The sequence below is a fragment of the Empidonax traillii genome, unplaced genomic scaffold (assembly GCF_003031625.1).
Source record: "Empidonax traillii isolate 1590-97213 ecotype Southwest subspecies unplaced genomic scaffold, ASM303162v1 scaffold22:size5013007, whole genome shotgun sequence".
In the NCBI taxonomy this organism is placed as follows: domain Eukaryota; kingdom Metazoa; phylum Chordata; class Aves; order Passeriformes; family Tyrannidae; genus Empidonax; species Empidonax traillii.
This window is the reverse complement of record NW_020955215.1, coordinates 2,796,719-2,809,168: the sequence shown is the minus strand read 5'-3', so window position 1 is coordinate 2,809,168 and position 12,450 is coordinate 2,796,719. Positions and strand designations below refer to the sequence as shown.

General features: G+C 47.8%; 1 protein-coding gene across 1 annotated transcript in view; it reads left to right on the top strand.

The window, feature by feature from the left end:
* Nucleotides 1-1,072: 1,072 nt before the first annotated feature.
* NR3C1 (nuclear receptor subfamily 3 group C member 1) overlaps nucleotides 1,073-12,450 on the top strand; it is a 66,804-nt gene continuing 55,426 nt past the window's right edge. Inside the window, exons 1-2 of the mRNA XM_027902203.1 lie at nucleotides 1,073-1,413; nucleotides 3,379-4,567. Of these exons, the coding sequence (XP_027758004.1) occupies nucleotides 3,393-4,567 (1,175 nt within the window). The 5' untranslated portion in view covers nucleotides 1,073-1,413; nucleotides 3,379-3,392. The remainder of the gene's footprint in view (nucleotides 1,414-3,378; nucleotides 4,568-12,450) is intronic.

Genomic DNA, 12,450 nt, shown 5'->3' with positions numbered 1-12,450 from the left:
GATCTTTAAGGTCCCTTCCAACCCAAACCACTCTGGGATTCTATGAATTCCACTGGGGGCCGAGGCGCTGCGCTGGGAAGTGGGAGGCCTGTGAGGCCTCATCCATCCATTGTGGTGGGGACAGCTGGGGAAGCAAAACAGGAAAGAATCACAGAACAGTTGGGGTTGGAAGGGACCTCAGGAGATCATCCAGTCTAACTCCCCTGCCCCTGGAACAGGTGGCACAGGAACCTGTGCAAATGGGTTTGGAATGTCTCCAGGGAGAGAGACTCCACATCGTCCCTGGGCACTTGTTCAGTGCTTTGCCACCTTCCATGGAAAGAAGTTCTCCCTCATGTTGAGGCAGAACTTCTTTTGTTTTAGTTGGTAGCCATTGCTCCTCGTTCTGTCACTGGGCATGACCAAAGAGAGTCTGGCACCCTCCTCTGACACCCGTTTATGATATTTTTATGGATTGATGAGTTAGATCACCTCTCAGTCTTGTCTTGTCTTGTTCAGACTAACCAGGTCCACCTTCACAGTCTCTCCTCATAAGAGAGATGCTCTAGACCACTCATCATCTTTGAGGCTTCTGCTCCTTGTCTGTCTTGTGCTGAGGAGCCCAGAACTGGACGCAGCATTCCAGATGTGGCCGAGCAGAGGGGGAGCATCGCCCCCCTGACCTGCTGGCCACACTCTTCCAGCAGGCGCTCCGTGGGGCGCGGGTGCAGCCGGGCCCGGGGGGGCTCGGGCAGGGGGGAGCCGGGCGTGCGGGGCCGCGGGCTGCACTTTCGCTCCTCGGCCAACAGGTCGCACCGTTCCCCCTCGGCTGGGGCGGGCGGGCGCTGCCCCGCGGAGACGATCGAGGAGCGGCGGCGGGCAGAGCCGAGCCCGGCTGAGCCCAGCCGTGCTGAGCCGAGTCGAGCCCAGCCGTGCTGAGCCCAGCCCCGCCGAGCCCCGCCGTGCGGCGGTGGCCGCCCCTCTAGCAGCCGGCTGTCTCCACTCCCTCTGCACGTCGGGGAGGCGGAGGGAGGGAGGGAGGGAGGGAGGGAGGAGGGGAAGAGGAGGAGGTGGCCGCCGCCGTCGTCCTCCATTTTGTGGCGGGGGCAGAACCGCCGAGTGCGGCGCTGCCCGCGGAGGGACGGGGCGGGGAGCGCGGGGGGGGTGTGAGGTCCGCGGAGGCAATTAGCGCTAATTAACGGAGGGGGCGCCGCGGCGGCGGGCGGGGTCGGGTCAGGGTCTGAGGCCGGCGGGAGGAGCAGCAGCAGCGGCAGGAGCAGGAGCAGGAGCAGCGGGGGGAGCGGTGCTGTCGCCGCCGCGGCCCCCGGAGGGGCGGCTATTGACCCCCCCCACACCCAACTGGCTGCCGCCCCCCGCCACGGGTGCGATGGCTGTGGGCGGCTGAAGGAGCCCCAGCGCCCTCCCCCGGACGAGGTAAGGGCGGTGAGGGTCCTGCGGGGGGCTGCGCTTCCCCCTCGGGAACTTCCCCAGGAGGAGGCGAAGGGGGGGGGGGTGGCGGCGGAGGCGCCCCCGCAGGAATGCCCGGGGCGGGGGGAGCCGAGCCGAGCCGCCCCCGGGAGGATCCCGGGGCGGGACGGGAGCGGGGGCCGGCGGCGGGGAGTGGGGACCCCTGGCCCTTGGCCCCGGCGTGTGCCCGTGGGGAGCGGGGGGCGCGGAGGGGGAGAGGGAGCCGAGACCCGAGCTGGGCTGGTTTTGCAGAAGTGGGTGTGCCAGGAGACGGCTCAACAGGTCCCGACACATTTCTCTGAAAACTGTACTTTGTAAAGGCGATTTTATTGCAATCCGGTGGTTTTAAGTGTTTGCAGCGTTTTCCTCCTTTGGGCAGATTCTAGCAGCTGGTTTTTGACACGTTTCCTGCGCTTCATGGTTCCCTGCCTGGGGGATTTTTTTGACGTTGGGGGAATAGTCAGATGGAATAACTATATTTTTCCTCCCCTTCCTGTAAAAAAAAGAAAAAAAAAGAAGAAAAATAAAGAAATAGGCAAAGCTGGAGGTAGTTAATTACATTTTTCGAATCGCTGCTGCGACGTCCACCTTAAACAGCCGAGCAGTTTGGGGGTGCCCCGTTCCCGTCGGTGTCCCGGCTCCCTGGACACGACCAGGAGACCCATGGCCCCGGGAACCGGGGCACGACACGGACGGGACCCCCATCCCGGCACCCGACAGGGCCGCGGGAGGTGCTGCCGAAGGCCCACGAAGGGTTTTGGCGTTGAGCCTCCCCCGCTCGGGACGATTTCCCCAAACCAGAGCTCGCCGGGGCCACCTTAAAATTTTACACGTGGGGCCTTTTTGTTGATCGAGCCTTAACTCTGGCACACAGAAATAGCAGCGGTGTCGGGGGCTGGGGAAAATGGGCGGCAGAGCCGCGGGTTTATGATTAAGAACGACTGCAAACTTGTGAGTTGGGTCCGTGCGCTCAGGGCGTGCAGCCGTGGCCAGGCTGGAACTGGGGCATTGCCCCTCCGCCGGCTGGGACTGGGCGGTGCGGGCTGAGCGCTGAGAGTGAGGCCGTACACAAACTGTATAGGAAGTTTGCCGGAGAATTTACAGTGCTTCTCCAAATATTTATGCTCTCTGCTGGAAGAAAACGTAGTAAATACAAACAGACGAAACTCGGGAGATTTGTTTTCGGTGTGTTTGTTGGAGAGCCGCCGTGAGCGGGTAAAGTGCTGGAAGCTAACGAAAAAAATCCGGCTTTATTTTGAACTAGCTTTTATTTATAAATTGGAGATGTATTTAAAGAATTGTGCACGGTTTATTTCGAGATTAGTGAGTTGCATTTTAAGCTGAACCCGTGCGAAGATGGCAAAGGCTGTTCTGTGGTGGGAAGGTTCTGTGACTCTTGGAGGGTAACAAACCACGGAGGTTCTGTCTGTCTGGCTCCGGAGGCTCCGTACTGCTGTGAGTGGGGGACCTGCAGGCAGTGAGGGAGCTGACTGGGAAAGGTAATAAATGTGCTTCTCCCAAGCTCAAGGTGTAATTAAATACCAGGAAAATTTACCTTGCAAAATTTGTAAACCAGGTCCTTTAACAATCCTTACGCTTCCTTTGAGCAGGGATGGGTGACAGAGCTGGAGAGTGCGTGCAGAGGGGTGTCATGTGCTGTAGCCTGATTTTGAGTTGTGTGCAGATTTCGCAAAGCTTTAAAATATATGCATCCTCCTGACCAGACAGAAAAAAAAATTCAAAACCCCTGAAAACAAGCACCTGTGTTTGAGGGACGCGGCACGTGTCAGCTCATAGCGTAGTCTGCCCTGCCTTCGTTCTCAGAGCAGTTGAACTAGGCTCACCAGGCGAAGGATTTAGAGTTTATATTTTTAAGCTGTTATTAATGTGTCCTTGCTGTGCTAACTTTGACTCCTTCTGATCTTTTTATAGTTAATGGTAAAGTAATGGATTCCAAAGAATTGCTTAACACGTCGGATCAAGACGAAACAAGGAAAAATGCTCTCATCAGTACCAAAGGAGGGATCGTGATGGACTTCCATCCACCCTTCAGGGGTGGAGCTACTGTCCAAGCCCCTGTGTCTACATCTCCTCTCCCTGCGTCTTCTCAGTCAGATTCCAGTCAGCAACCTGCTTTGGCTGACTTCTCGAAAGGATTAGGAAACAATGTGCCTCAGCCAGACCTTTCCAAGGCAGTGTCGCTCTCGATGGGACTGTACATGGGTGAAACAGACACAAAAGTGATGGGAAACGACCTTGGATTTTCGCACCAGGGCCAAATCGGCATCTCTTCTGGAGAAACGGACTTCAGGCTCTTGGAGGAAAGTATTGCAAGCTTGAACAAGTCCTCGAGCCTGGCCGAGGACGCAAAGGGAGCCGTGTCTTCTGAGGTGCCGCTCGAGCCGGATTTCCCAGGCATGGCCGGCCGCAACGCCCCTTTAGAGACGGGAACTGCAGTCCAAAGCCAGGTTGGCTCAAATGGTGGCAACTTGAAGTTGTTTTCTGAAGACCAAAGCACCCTGGATATTCTCCAGGATTTAGAATTGCCACCAGTATCACCTGGCAAGGAGCCCAACGGGAGCCCGTGGCGGCTGGACCCGTTGCTCGATGATGGTGGTTTGCTGTCCCCCATATCTGCAGATGATGCCTTTCTCCTGGAAGGAAATCTCGGCGAAGACTGCAAACCTCCCATTATATCTGACACTAAACCCAAAATTAATGACCATGGTGACCTTTTACCCAGTTCCAAAATGCCAATGCCTCAAGTGAAAACAGAAAAGGAAGACTTCATTGAACTCTGTACTCCTGGCATCAAGCAGGAAAACATGGGCCCACTTTACTGCCAGGCCAACTTCTCTGGGTCAAACCTGCTGGGTACGAAAGTCTCTGCCATCTCCATCCACGGTGTCAGCACCTCTGGGGGACAGATGTACCACTATGACTTAAATACTGCATCACTTTCTCAGCAGCAGGATCAAAAACCAATTTTTAATATCATTCCATCTCTTCCTGCCGGGTCAGAAAATTGGAATAGGTGCCAGGGATCAGGGGACGAGGCGTTGGCTCCTCTGGGAACACTCAACCTTTCTGGCAGACCTGCTTTCTCTAATGGCTATTCAAGGTAATTAGTTTTTGTTGCTATTTATTAAAATGCTCCAAGTGTGTTTAGCACAACCCTGTGCATGCTGGTTTGTTGCTTGGGTTCTTTCCATTTTTTTCCTTTTTTATTTGGTACATGTGGCTGATCAGACTTCTCTGGGGGGTATTTATTTATTGCCACAGTACGACAGCAGCTTTAACCAACTACTCAACTATTGGTATTAAAGGGATAAAGAGAGGAGGGGAGCTGGCATGCTTTAAAAAGTAAATAAACAAAAATAAAACTTTCAGGATACTGCCTAAAGGGAAAATTGAATACGTGGTAGCAGGATCCATATGCAGACAGTATGGAAGGAAGTATTTAAGTGTATACAAAAGCTGCTTCGTTCCCAAGGGTTAGAGGATCAATCACTGTGGGCTTTTTTTTCTTTCCTAGTGTTACTTAAATGTTATGCACAAAAATAACTTGGTTGCCGGGTAAATTTCTAGAATTACATTTTGAGCTGAACTCGAGTTTTCGTTGTGCTCAGTATCACATTTACCTTACATGGACAAGAAGATTCCGAGTGGGAAATACTCGGGGACTTGTTCAATAATGGCGTTTAAAGAGATAAGAGTATTTGCAGTCAGATTTAAACTCTAGAGTAGAATGGTAGAAGGGCTGCTGGGAGTGGGATTTGGGAGCAGGATGGATTAGGGGAGCTGATTAGTAGTACCTGTCGCAAGTGCCTTGTATTTTCTGCAAGTAATCCAGAGGTGCAGATTTTGGAACACTCCTTGAGGAGTGAACGTGGCCGTGGCAGCTCAGTGGGCAGCTGTGGTGTCTCCGTTCTGATTCCAGTGGGAACACCCAGTTGTTTGTTTTGAGGATCGATACCCAGTTGCAAGTTTTCCTTAGGATTTCTGTGTGAGCTCCTAGTTGTAAATTTTCAGTATGAATACCCAGTTGTAGGTTTTCCTCATCTGTCCTGTGTTTGAACAACTGCTTGAAAGAGCAATGTTTGGCCTCCGTGGAGGCAGAGGATTTTGCTTTGGAGTCTGTTAGAAAATGGCTCTACAAGTCCCTATACATAAACCCAGTATTTGTAGGCTTTTAATGAAGTATCTGGTTTAACCTTCTGGGTTTTATTGCCCTGCTGGCAATCGATCCCCAGGGTGTTCCCTGCCAGTCCCAGGGCTCTCCCTGCACGATATTTGCTCCCTTTTCCCATAGTTGGAATGAAGTGGATGAGGATTTCTTCTTTGTTTCAGGAGGACAACTTTTAGCTTGGTTTCGCTCTTGATTTTTTTCGTAGATTTTAATTTTTGTCATCATTACGTGCTTTTTTTTTTTCTTCCTTCTTCAAAGTGTTTAAAACAATTTGTAGTGTAAGAGGTCCAGAAAAGAAAATCAAAATTAGTGGATAGATTTCACCTTGATATATGAATATTGAGCATGCCTCATTATTTATTTTGAGAGAGTAGAAATCCTTTCTGCTCATGTTTTGTATCATCAGTGCAGTTCTGTGTTTAGTTTGTTTCATAGGGATTTTTTGGTGGATTTTTTCCCCTGCTCTCGCTGTATCTTTAATGACAATCATAAACTCTGTGTCAAAGTAAGAAGTATTTCTGCATTGGGGAGGAGGACACGAGGGACTGTTTAACGAAGCAGATTCCCTGGAGATAATGGAAATGTCAGTTTGGGGAACAATTCTGGGAGCTGCTGCATTGGTTGTGTTTTGCAGAGCTGTGTAGGCAGAGCCCAGCACACACAGATGTTTGTCCGGCTTTGGGGAATTTCAGACACCAGTATTCTATCCTGTGCGTGTGATCCCAGAGGGATGAAGATCCCACTCAGGCTGTGAATGTGGGCAGAGCTGATCCTGCAGGGAAAGGGCCATCAGTGGGAGATGTTACCAGTGCTCTGTGGAGCAATTTTGGGAGGGTGTTTGTGTTGGCAGGGGCAGGCAGCGATGGACAGGAGTGTGGGGATGGCCGGCAGAGTCTGGAGGAGCTCCCGGGACAGCCCAGGGAACGTCTTGGGAATGTCCCGGCAGCACCGGCACCAGCTGCCTCCACCACTGCCGGGTGTTATCCACGCTGGGCCTCAAGTGTTGACGTTCTTGCTTCCTGCAAGGTCGTCTTATATTTTATTGCTTCCTTTTTGCTGTAAGATAATGGATTTTATTTTTTTTTTTCTTTATGGAATGTGTAATGAATTTTGAGGTGGCTTCTAGTTGAGTTTTCGATAAAAATTCATTATTCTCAGCTTTATGGAAGCTGTTCTTCCTTCCCGAGGATTTTTATACACTAAAACTGCGAAGTCCAGTGCTAAAAACAGCATTGTTTGGGTTTGCTTTATTATTTTTATTTCATAACATTCAGGCAGCTCCATCATCTTTTTACAATGTTTGGGATACTAATGAACCACGGGTTTGATGCAGGAATTCTCATTCTTCCTGAACTTTGTCAGAAATATTTGGCCTAAACTAGGTTAGTTTAAGGTGATGTATTGTGGGTTTGTTTGTTTTTCTTGCAGAAGACTTAACAAAATTGGCATTTGTTTTAGAAACAAAGGAAGGGCTCTCTTGCCAGGTTCCCGTGGTCTGTTTTTTTTTTTTTTTAGGTACTAATTGTGAGAGGTGGAGGCCAGAATTTTGAGAAGCTTAGGTTCCAATAGGAAATATTTCTTAGTGTTGGTAGAATTATTTGGCTATTAGTAACATAATAATTACAGACTGAACATATGGGAAGAAAAGCTGCAGTTCATTCCTGGTGTTCAGGTTGTATTTAATCTGACTGTTTAATGGGAAGCTTGGAATGTTTCTTTATATCCACACAGGCTGGAATTGATGTCATGCCATTTTTGAGTGGTTTTGCTTCTAAGGATAGCACAGCATGCTGGCTTTAATGAGACAAGTGATAATCAGGCCTGAGAAAACTAATCAATTTTAGTGAGCAGCAGGAGGGATTCTCAAGTTAACAAGCAGAATGCAAACTTCAGGAATTTGATTAATGGGAATGAATTGGCAATGATCAATAAATAGCTGTCTGTGGAATTGTCAGCCAGTGCTTGTGCTGATGCGCAAATTTTGATGCTAAAACACTGAGCTGCAGCTCCTCAAACTCCAGATCTTGAGCAGCAGTGAGACTCTGGCTGGCAGGAGGGCTTCGTCTGGGCTCACTTTGGGGTCTCCAAGCGGAGTGAACACAAAAGGTGGATAGAATAAAAGGGAGGAAAAAAGTAGGCTAATGGAGGGAGTTTGCCTTAGATTTTCTTTAATGGCAGCGAGACAGCAGCTGGGAGAGGAGTAAATTGCACTGAAAGCATTTGGTAAATGCTTCACTGAAGAACTGGAGGGTTTGCTGGGGTCTGTCTCTGATGGGATGTTGTGATTTATTACAGGTGAAATTCTTCAATCTTAAGGAAATGGTTTTAGCAGCACACGCTCATAGGGCTCTTGTGTGGTATATACATTAAATCCATTGCTCAGCTCCTGTTCCTCTGATTTCCTGGAGATGTGGCTTGTTGCGGAGAGAGTGAAGGACCTGGGGAACCAGCCTAGCAATGCAGAGTTTGCTCTGTGTTCTTGCTCGGAGTCTACAGCCAGAATTCACAGAAACTGGGCCCCACTGGCAGTGTTACGGCTTCTCTTATTACAGTTGAAATCATTCCTAGTACTTAAGCTTGTGGGGGATAAGGATCATTAAGGAAGTTTAAGAAAGGGCAAGAGCTGAGAGAAGCCATTAAAGAGGAGGAGAGTCTGGAAGGGGGAGAAGTTTTGCTGATCGGTCACAGTCCGAAGCCTTGCTTCCAGAAGTAACCTTTCTGCCCTCACTCCTGAACTGAGATTCTTCTTGGACTCAGGTGTTGTACCAGAAGGAAGGGGAAAAAAGGGATTGTTTGACAGCAGTGGTAAAGGTCAGTTGTCCGTTTGTCTTCCCGCTTTGTTGCACTCGGCTCTTGGCCAAGGTTGGTGGCTTGGCAGGGCTGGATGCAGTGCTTTAAGTGCTGCCTGACTCAGCAGTATATAATGTATGGGACATCCGGAATTGGGTCTTTTTTAATAATTCTATTTTGATATGAAACCCAGACATGTTATTTGGAGTGCTCGGGGTTCCAGCAGTCTGTGTTGTGATTTGTCAGCTTAATGTAATACCGTACTTGGGGTTTGAGTCTGGAAGTGCATGGCAAAGAATCTGGTTGTTTTGGCAGAAAGGGGTGAATCAGGAATGTTCTGCAGAATGTGTTCTAAGGTGCTGTGAGAAGGTAGCCAGGTAAACGAGAGGTCATCTAAGATGTAATCTGCTTTTCCCAGTTTTGGCTGATCCTCTCATTGAGCTGGTTGCTGAGTAGTCCAACCCAAATTGTTAAATTATGCTTATTTATTTCCCTTTATAATGATCTCTGTTTTAAACTGAGTTCTACCTTCTAAAACGAGCTGATTTTTGTTCTCCATTGAGCTTTTTTAATCTGTCTTCGTGGTTGAACCTCTTGTACTCTCCTGCTACCAGTGAAGGCAAAGCTGTAGTTAAATGAGCCCTACTCACGAATCTTCTCAGAAATGTGAAATACAGGTGTTACACGACTCCTACATTATATATTTACCATGATGACTTTATTGGTATATTTACCTATATGACTTTTACACTGTGAGAGCAATTTTTCCTTGAGAAGCAAATTTCCCTTCTTTGATTATTGTTGCTGATTTTGGAAATGAACAAGCTGTGCCTCTTCTACATGTATAAGTAACTGCGAAGTGGAATTATTTTTATGATGCAAAAGGTTCCCAAGTCCTTCTGTCTTTGTGGATCCCCTGTTTTTTCGCTGCTGCTCGGCAGAGTACTAAATCTTCTGCTCCCCAGCCTCTTGCTTATGAAGTATTGGATGTGACACAACTCTGTTCATTTTGGGGTAGGTGAATCCTACCTGGGCCACTATCCCACACTGGTATGCTGGTCTAGCTTAACATATATGTTCTGCAGACAGTTCTAAAGGTGTTAGCCTTGAGGTAAACAACGTACCAATAAATCCTGTTTTCAGTCCGAGTCACGAGCAATGGGAAAGCTTTGTAGAGCCGTAGTTACAATTGTCTTGGGTTTGTGCTGTTAAAATAACTGCAGGTATGTCACCTCTGTCGTACAGAGATGAAACTGGAAATGCCTTCCTAAAGTGATGAACTTGGAACTGCTCTTAGAAACACAGAATGAAAATGTGTGCAGCAATGTAGTTTCTGGGAAGAATATTTCAGCGTACTGAACACTGTGCACCAGGCTCAGGGAGCTTGGGTTAAGCTGTCTTTAGTTTTCCAGCCTTTGTCTCCCAGAGTCTCCAGTATACACAGACTTTAATCTTATTTACTGAAGTATTCATGTGTGGCACTGTGGCATGCACAGATTATTGTTCTCATCCCAATGGTTTTCTAGCTGATTCACTCTAATGGGATATCCATTGATACCCATTTATAACACAGCCTTTGCTTAAATAGCCGAGGCACCCGCAGACCAGGAGTTAATCCTGTTCTCAGTGCTGGGTTCTGGAAATACTGGTCAGATGCTGTCAGTGGATGGCCTCATCCCCCTGGGACAGGAGTGAACCAGTACAGCTGGAATAGATGACACATGCAAAAAAAGTAATTTCAGCTCATTGTCTTGGCACTGACTCTGGAGCAGCTCGTTTGGGTATCTGTGGGAAAAAAATGAAACACAAAATCTACAGTTTCTTTGCCCATTTGTGAGGGTGTGACAAATTGTGACCATGGCATTGCTGGTCCACCTGCAGAGGGATGTCAGCAGAGGGTGATCTGCACAGAGTATGCTCCATCCATGTGTTGGAGCAGTTTGGATATCTCAGACTTAATTAAAAGGAAACAGGGAGACTCTGGATGTGCAGCTCTTGGTGCCTTTGGCCAGGAGAACGCGGATGTGCAGGTTGTCCCCCATGTGTAACCAGCCCAGCACCTTGGTAGTTACTGGAGAGGCGAATAATTTGTGCCTCCAGAAGTGACATGTTGAGTTGGGAAGACCATTTAGCACAATTACTGCGTCTCTCCTAGAGATTTACCTTCTTACCTCACCTTCACTCCAAAGGTGTGATGTTCCGCCTGTCCCTCCTGCATTCTGACCTGACTCAGCTCACTCTGCCGTGACGTTTTCTGCTGGAATTCCATCCCTGACTGAAGCAGCGTCTCCTTGTGCTCAAGCCGTAGCCTGTACTGCTTGAAATAGAATTATATATATCATGACAAAAGATTTTCCTTCTGCTACCTGTGACCTGTCTTGCCAGGTGTATCACCCGGCTGCCTCACGTGTGCCAGAGGTGCGTTTGGCAGGAGCAGGGACATGTAGCTGCAGCTTCCCAAGGTCTTTCTCTGGGAGAGGTAATGCTGGCAAGCACCTGGAGTTGAGTTTTGGAATGGAGATGATGTCAGGTTTGCTTGTTGCTCGTGTGTGAGACACGAGTTTGGATTCCAGGACACGGTGTTACTTACCCAGGATATCATGTAGAGTTTTATAATACTGGTGCCTTAAATCAATAATCAGCACGATTGTGTGGATTTCTGGAGGAAACTGTGCTCTTCAGAAGTCATCTTGACATCTTGTGTGGAGAACATTTCCATACCAGCCAACTGCGCTCTTAATATAGTTTGTGTCAGCTGGTCACCGTGAAACCTCCATATTCCAGCTGTACCTACAGAGCTCTCAGTCCATACTAAATCTTCCTTGAAAATTACAATCCTGAGGCACTTTGAAAATTTGAAAATTGATATCCAACAATATCCTTGATATTTTGTTGTGGAGATGCAATATCATATACAACTTCCACTTTTTGATCAAATATCTCAGGTTTTTGGTGTTTTTTTGAGATTGCAAAGGCAAAACTACTGGTGGGGAAGGATTTCTAAAATAATAATCACATCTTTCTTGAATTCAGTTCACTGCTACTGTAATTTAGTAAAGAAACTGAGTTTCATATTGGATTATACAGTAATACATTCTTCATACTATTTGTAATATGTTTGTACAGTTACTGTGTGTCAGAAAACAGCTGGAGATCATCAAATTTCTGTACCACAGTCACAGAAGATTTAATGTGAAACTTGGGAGCAGCGGGGCACCATTTATTCTCGTGTTGCTTCATTCAGATACTTTTTATTTCTGGTTGCTTTTATTTGTGTAGCTAAGTTTAAAGTTAGCAAGTACTGCTCAGGATGTGAGTTTAAAAGAGAAATGAGGGCACAAATGAGTAGTTTGTCTCAAAATACTGCCTGGGAAACTCAGAAATGTGTCACAGTGTCAGGGAAGAGCAAATAATAGAGTATCAATGAGGTATGTAGTTGATTCAAGTAAGCAAATAATAAAGAGTGGCTTGGTTTTCTTTTTTGTTTGGTTTGGACTTTTTTTGGAGGATCTGAGATCTGATACTTTGATTATTGGTCTCAGGAAAACTGGGAAAGGTCTTCTTGTTGTCCTTATCCAAAAGATCTGTTGTGGTCTGGCTACACTGGGGACTTTGGTCTTTTCTTATTAGAAACTTGGGGGTGGCGGTGATTTGGGGGGTTTAATGTGTGCGTTGCTGTCTCTGAATAATTGAATCCCTGTTTCTCCTGGCAGTACTCATGGAGAAGAGGGGTTGGAACGTGGATGACTTCTTTGTTCACAAGTGGGCAGTAGCTTGGCTGCGTCTCACTGGTGAGAGGGGTGTGAAAATGGGACGTCTGTGGTTAGAAATTCTGTGAAATTTTTAGAAAATGAGGTTTTGTTCTTGGATGAGGATCCTCCAGCCATTACATGTCTCCTATCCAGCTGTGTGAATTGGGTATGACGAGAGAGGACTTTGGTGGCTCTCCTCTTAACCAGCTGGGAAGGACACGGCTGCTTAGGGCATGTGTGCACCTGGCCTTGCTTTGGACTTCAGCCCCTCGG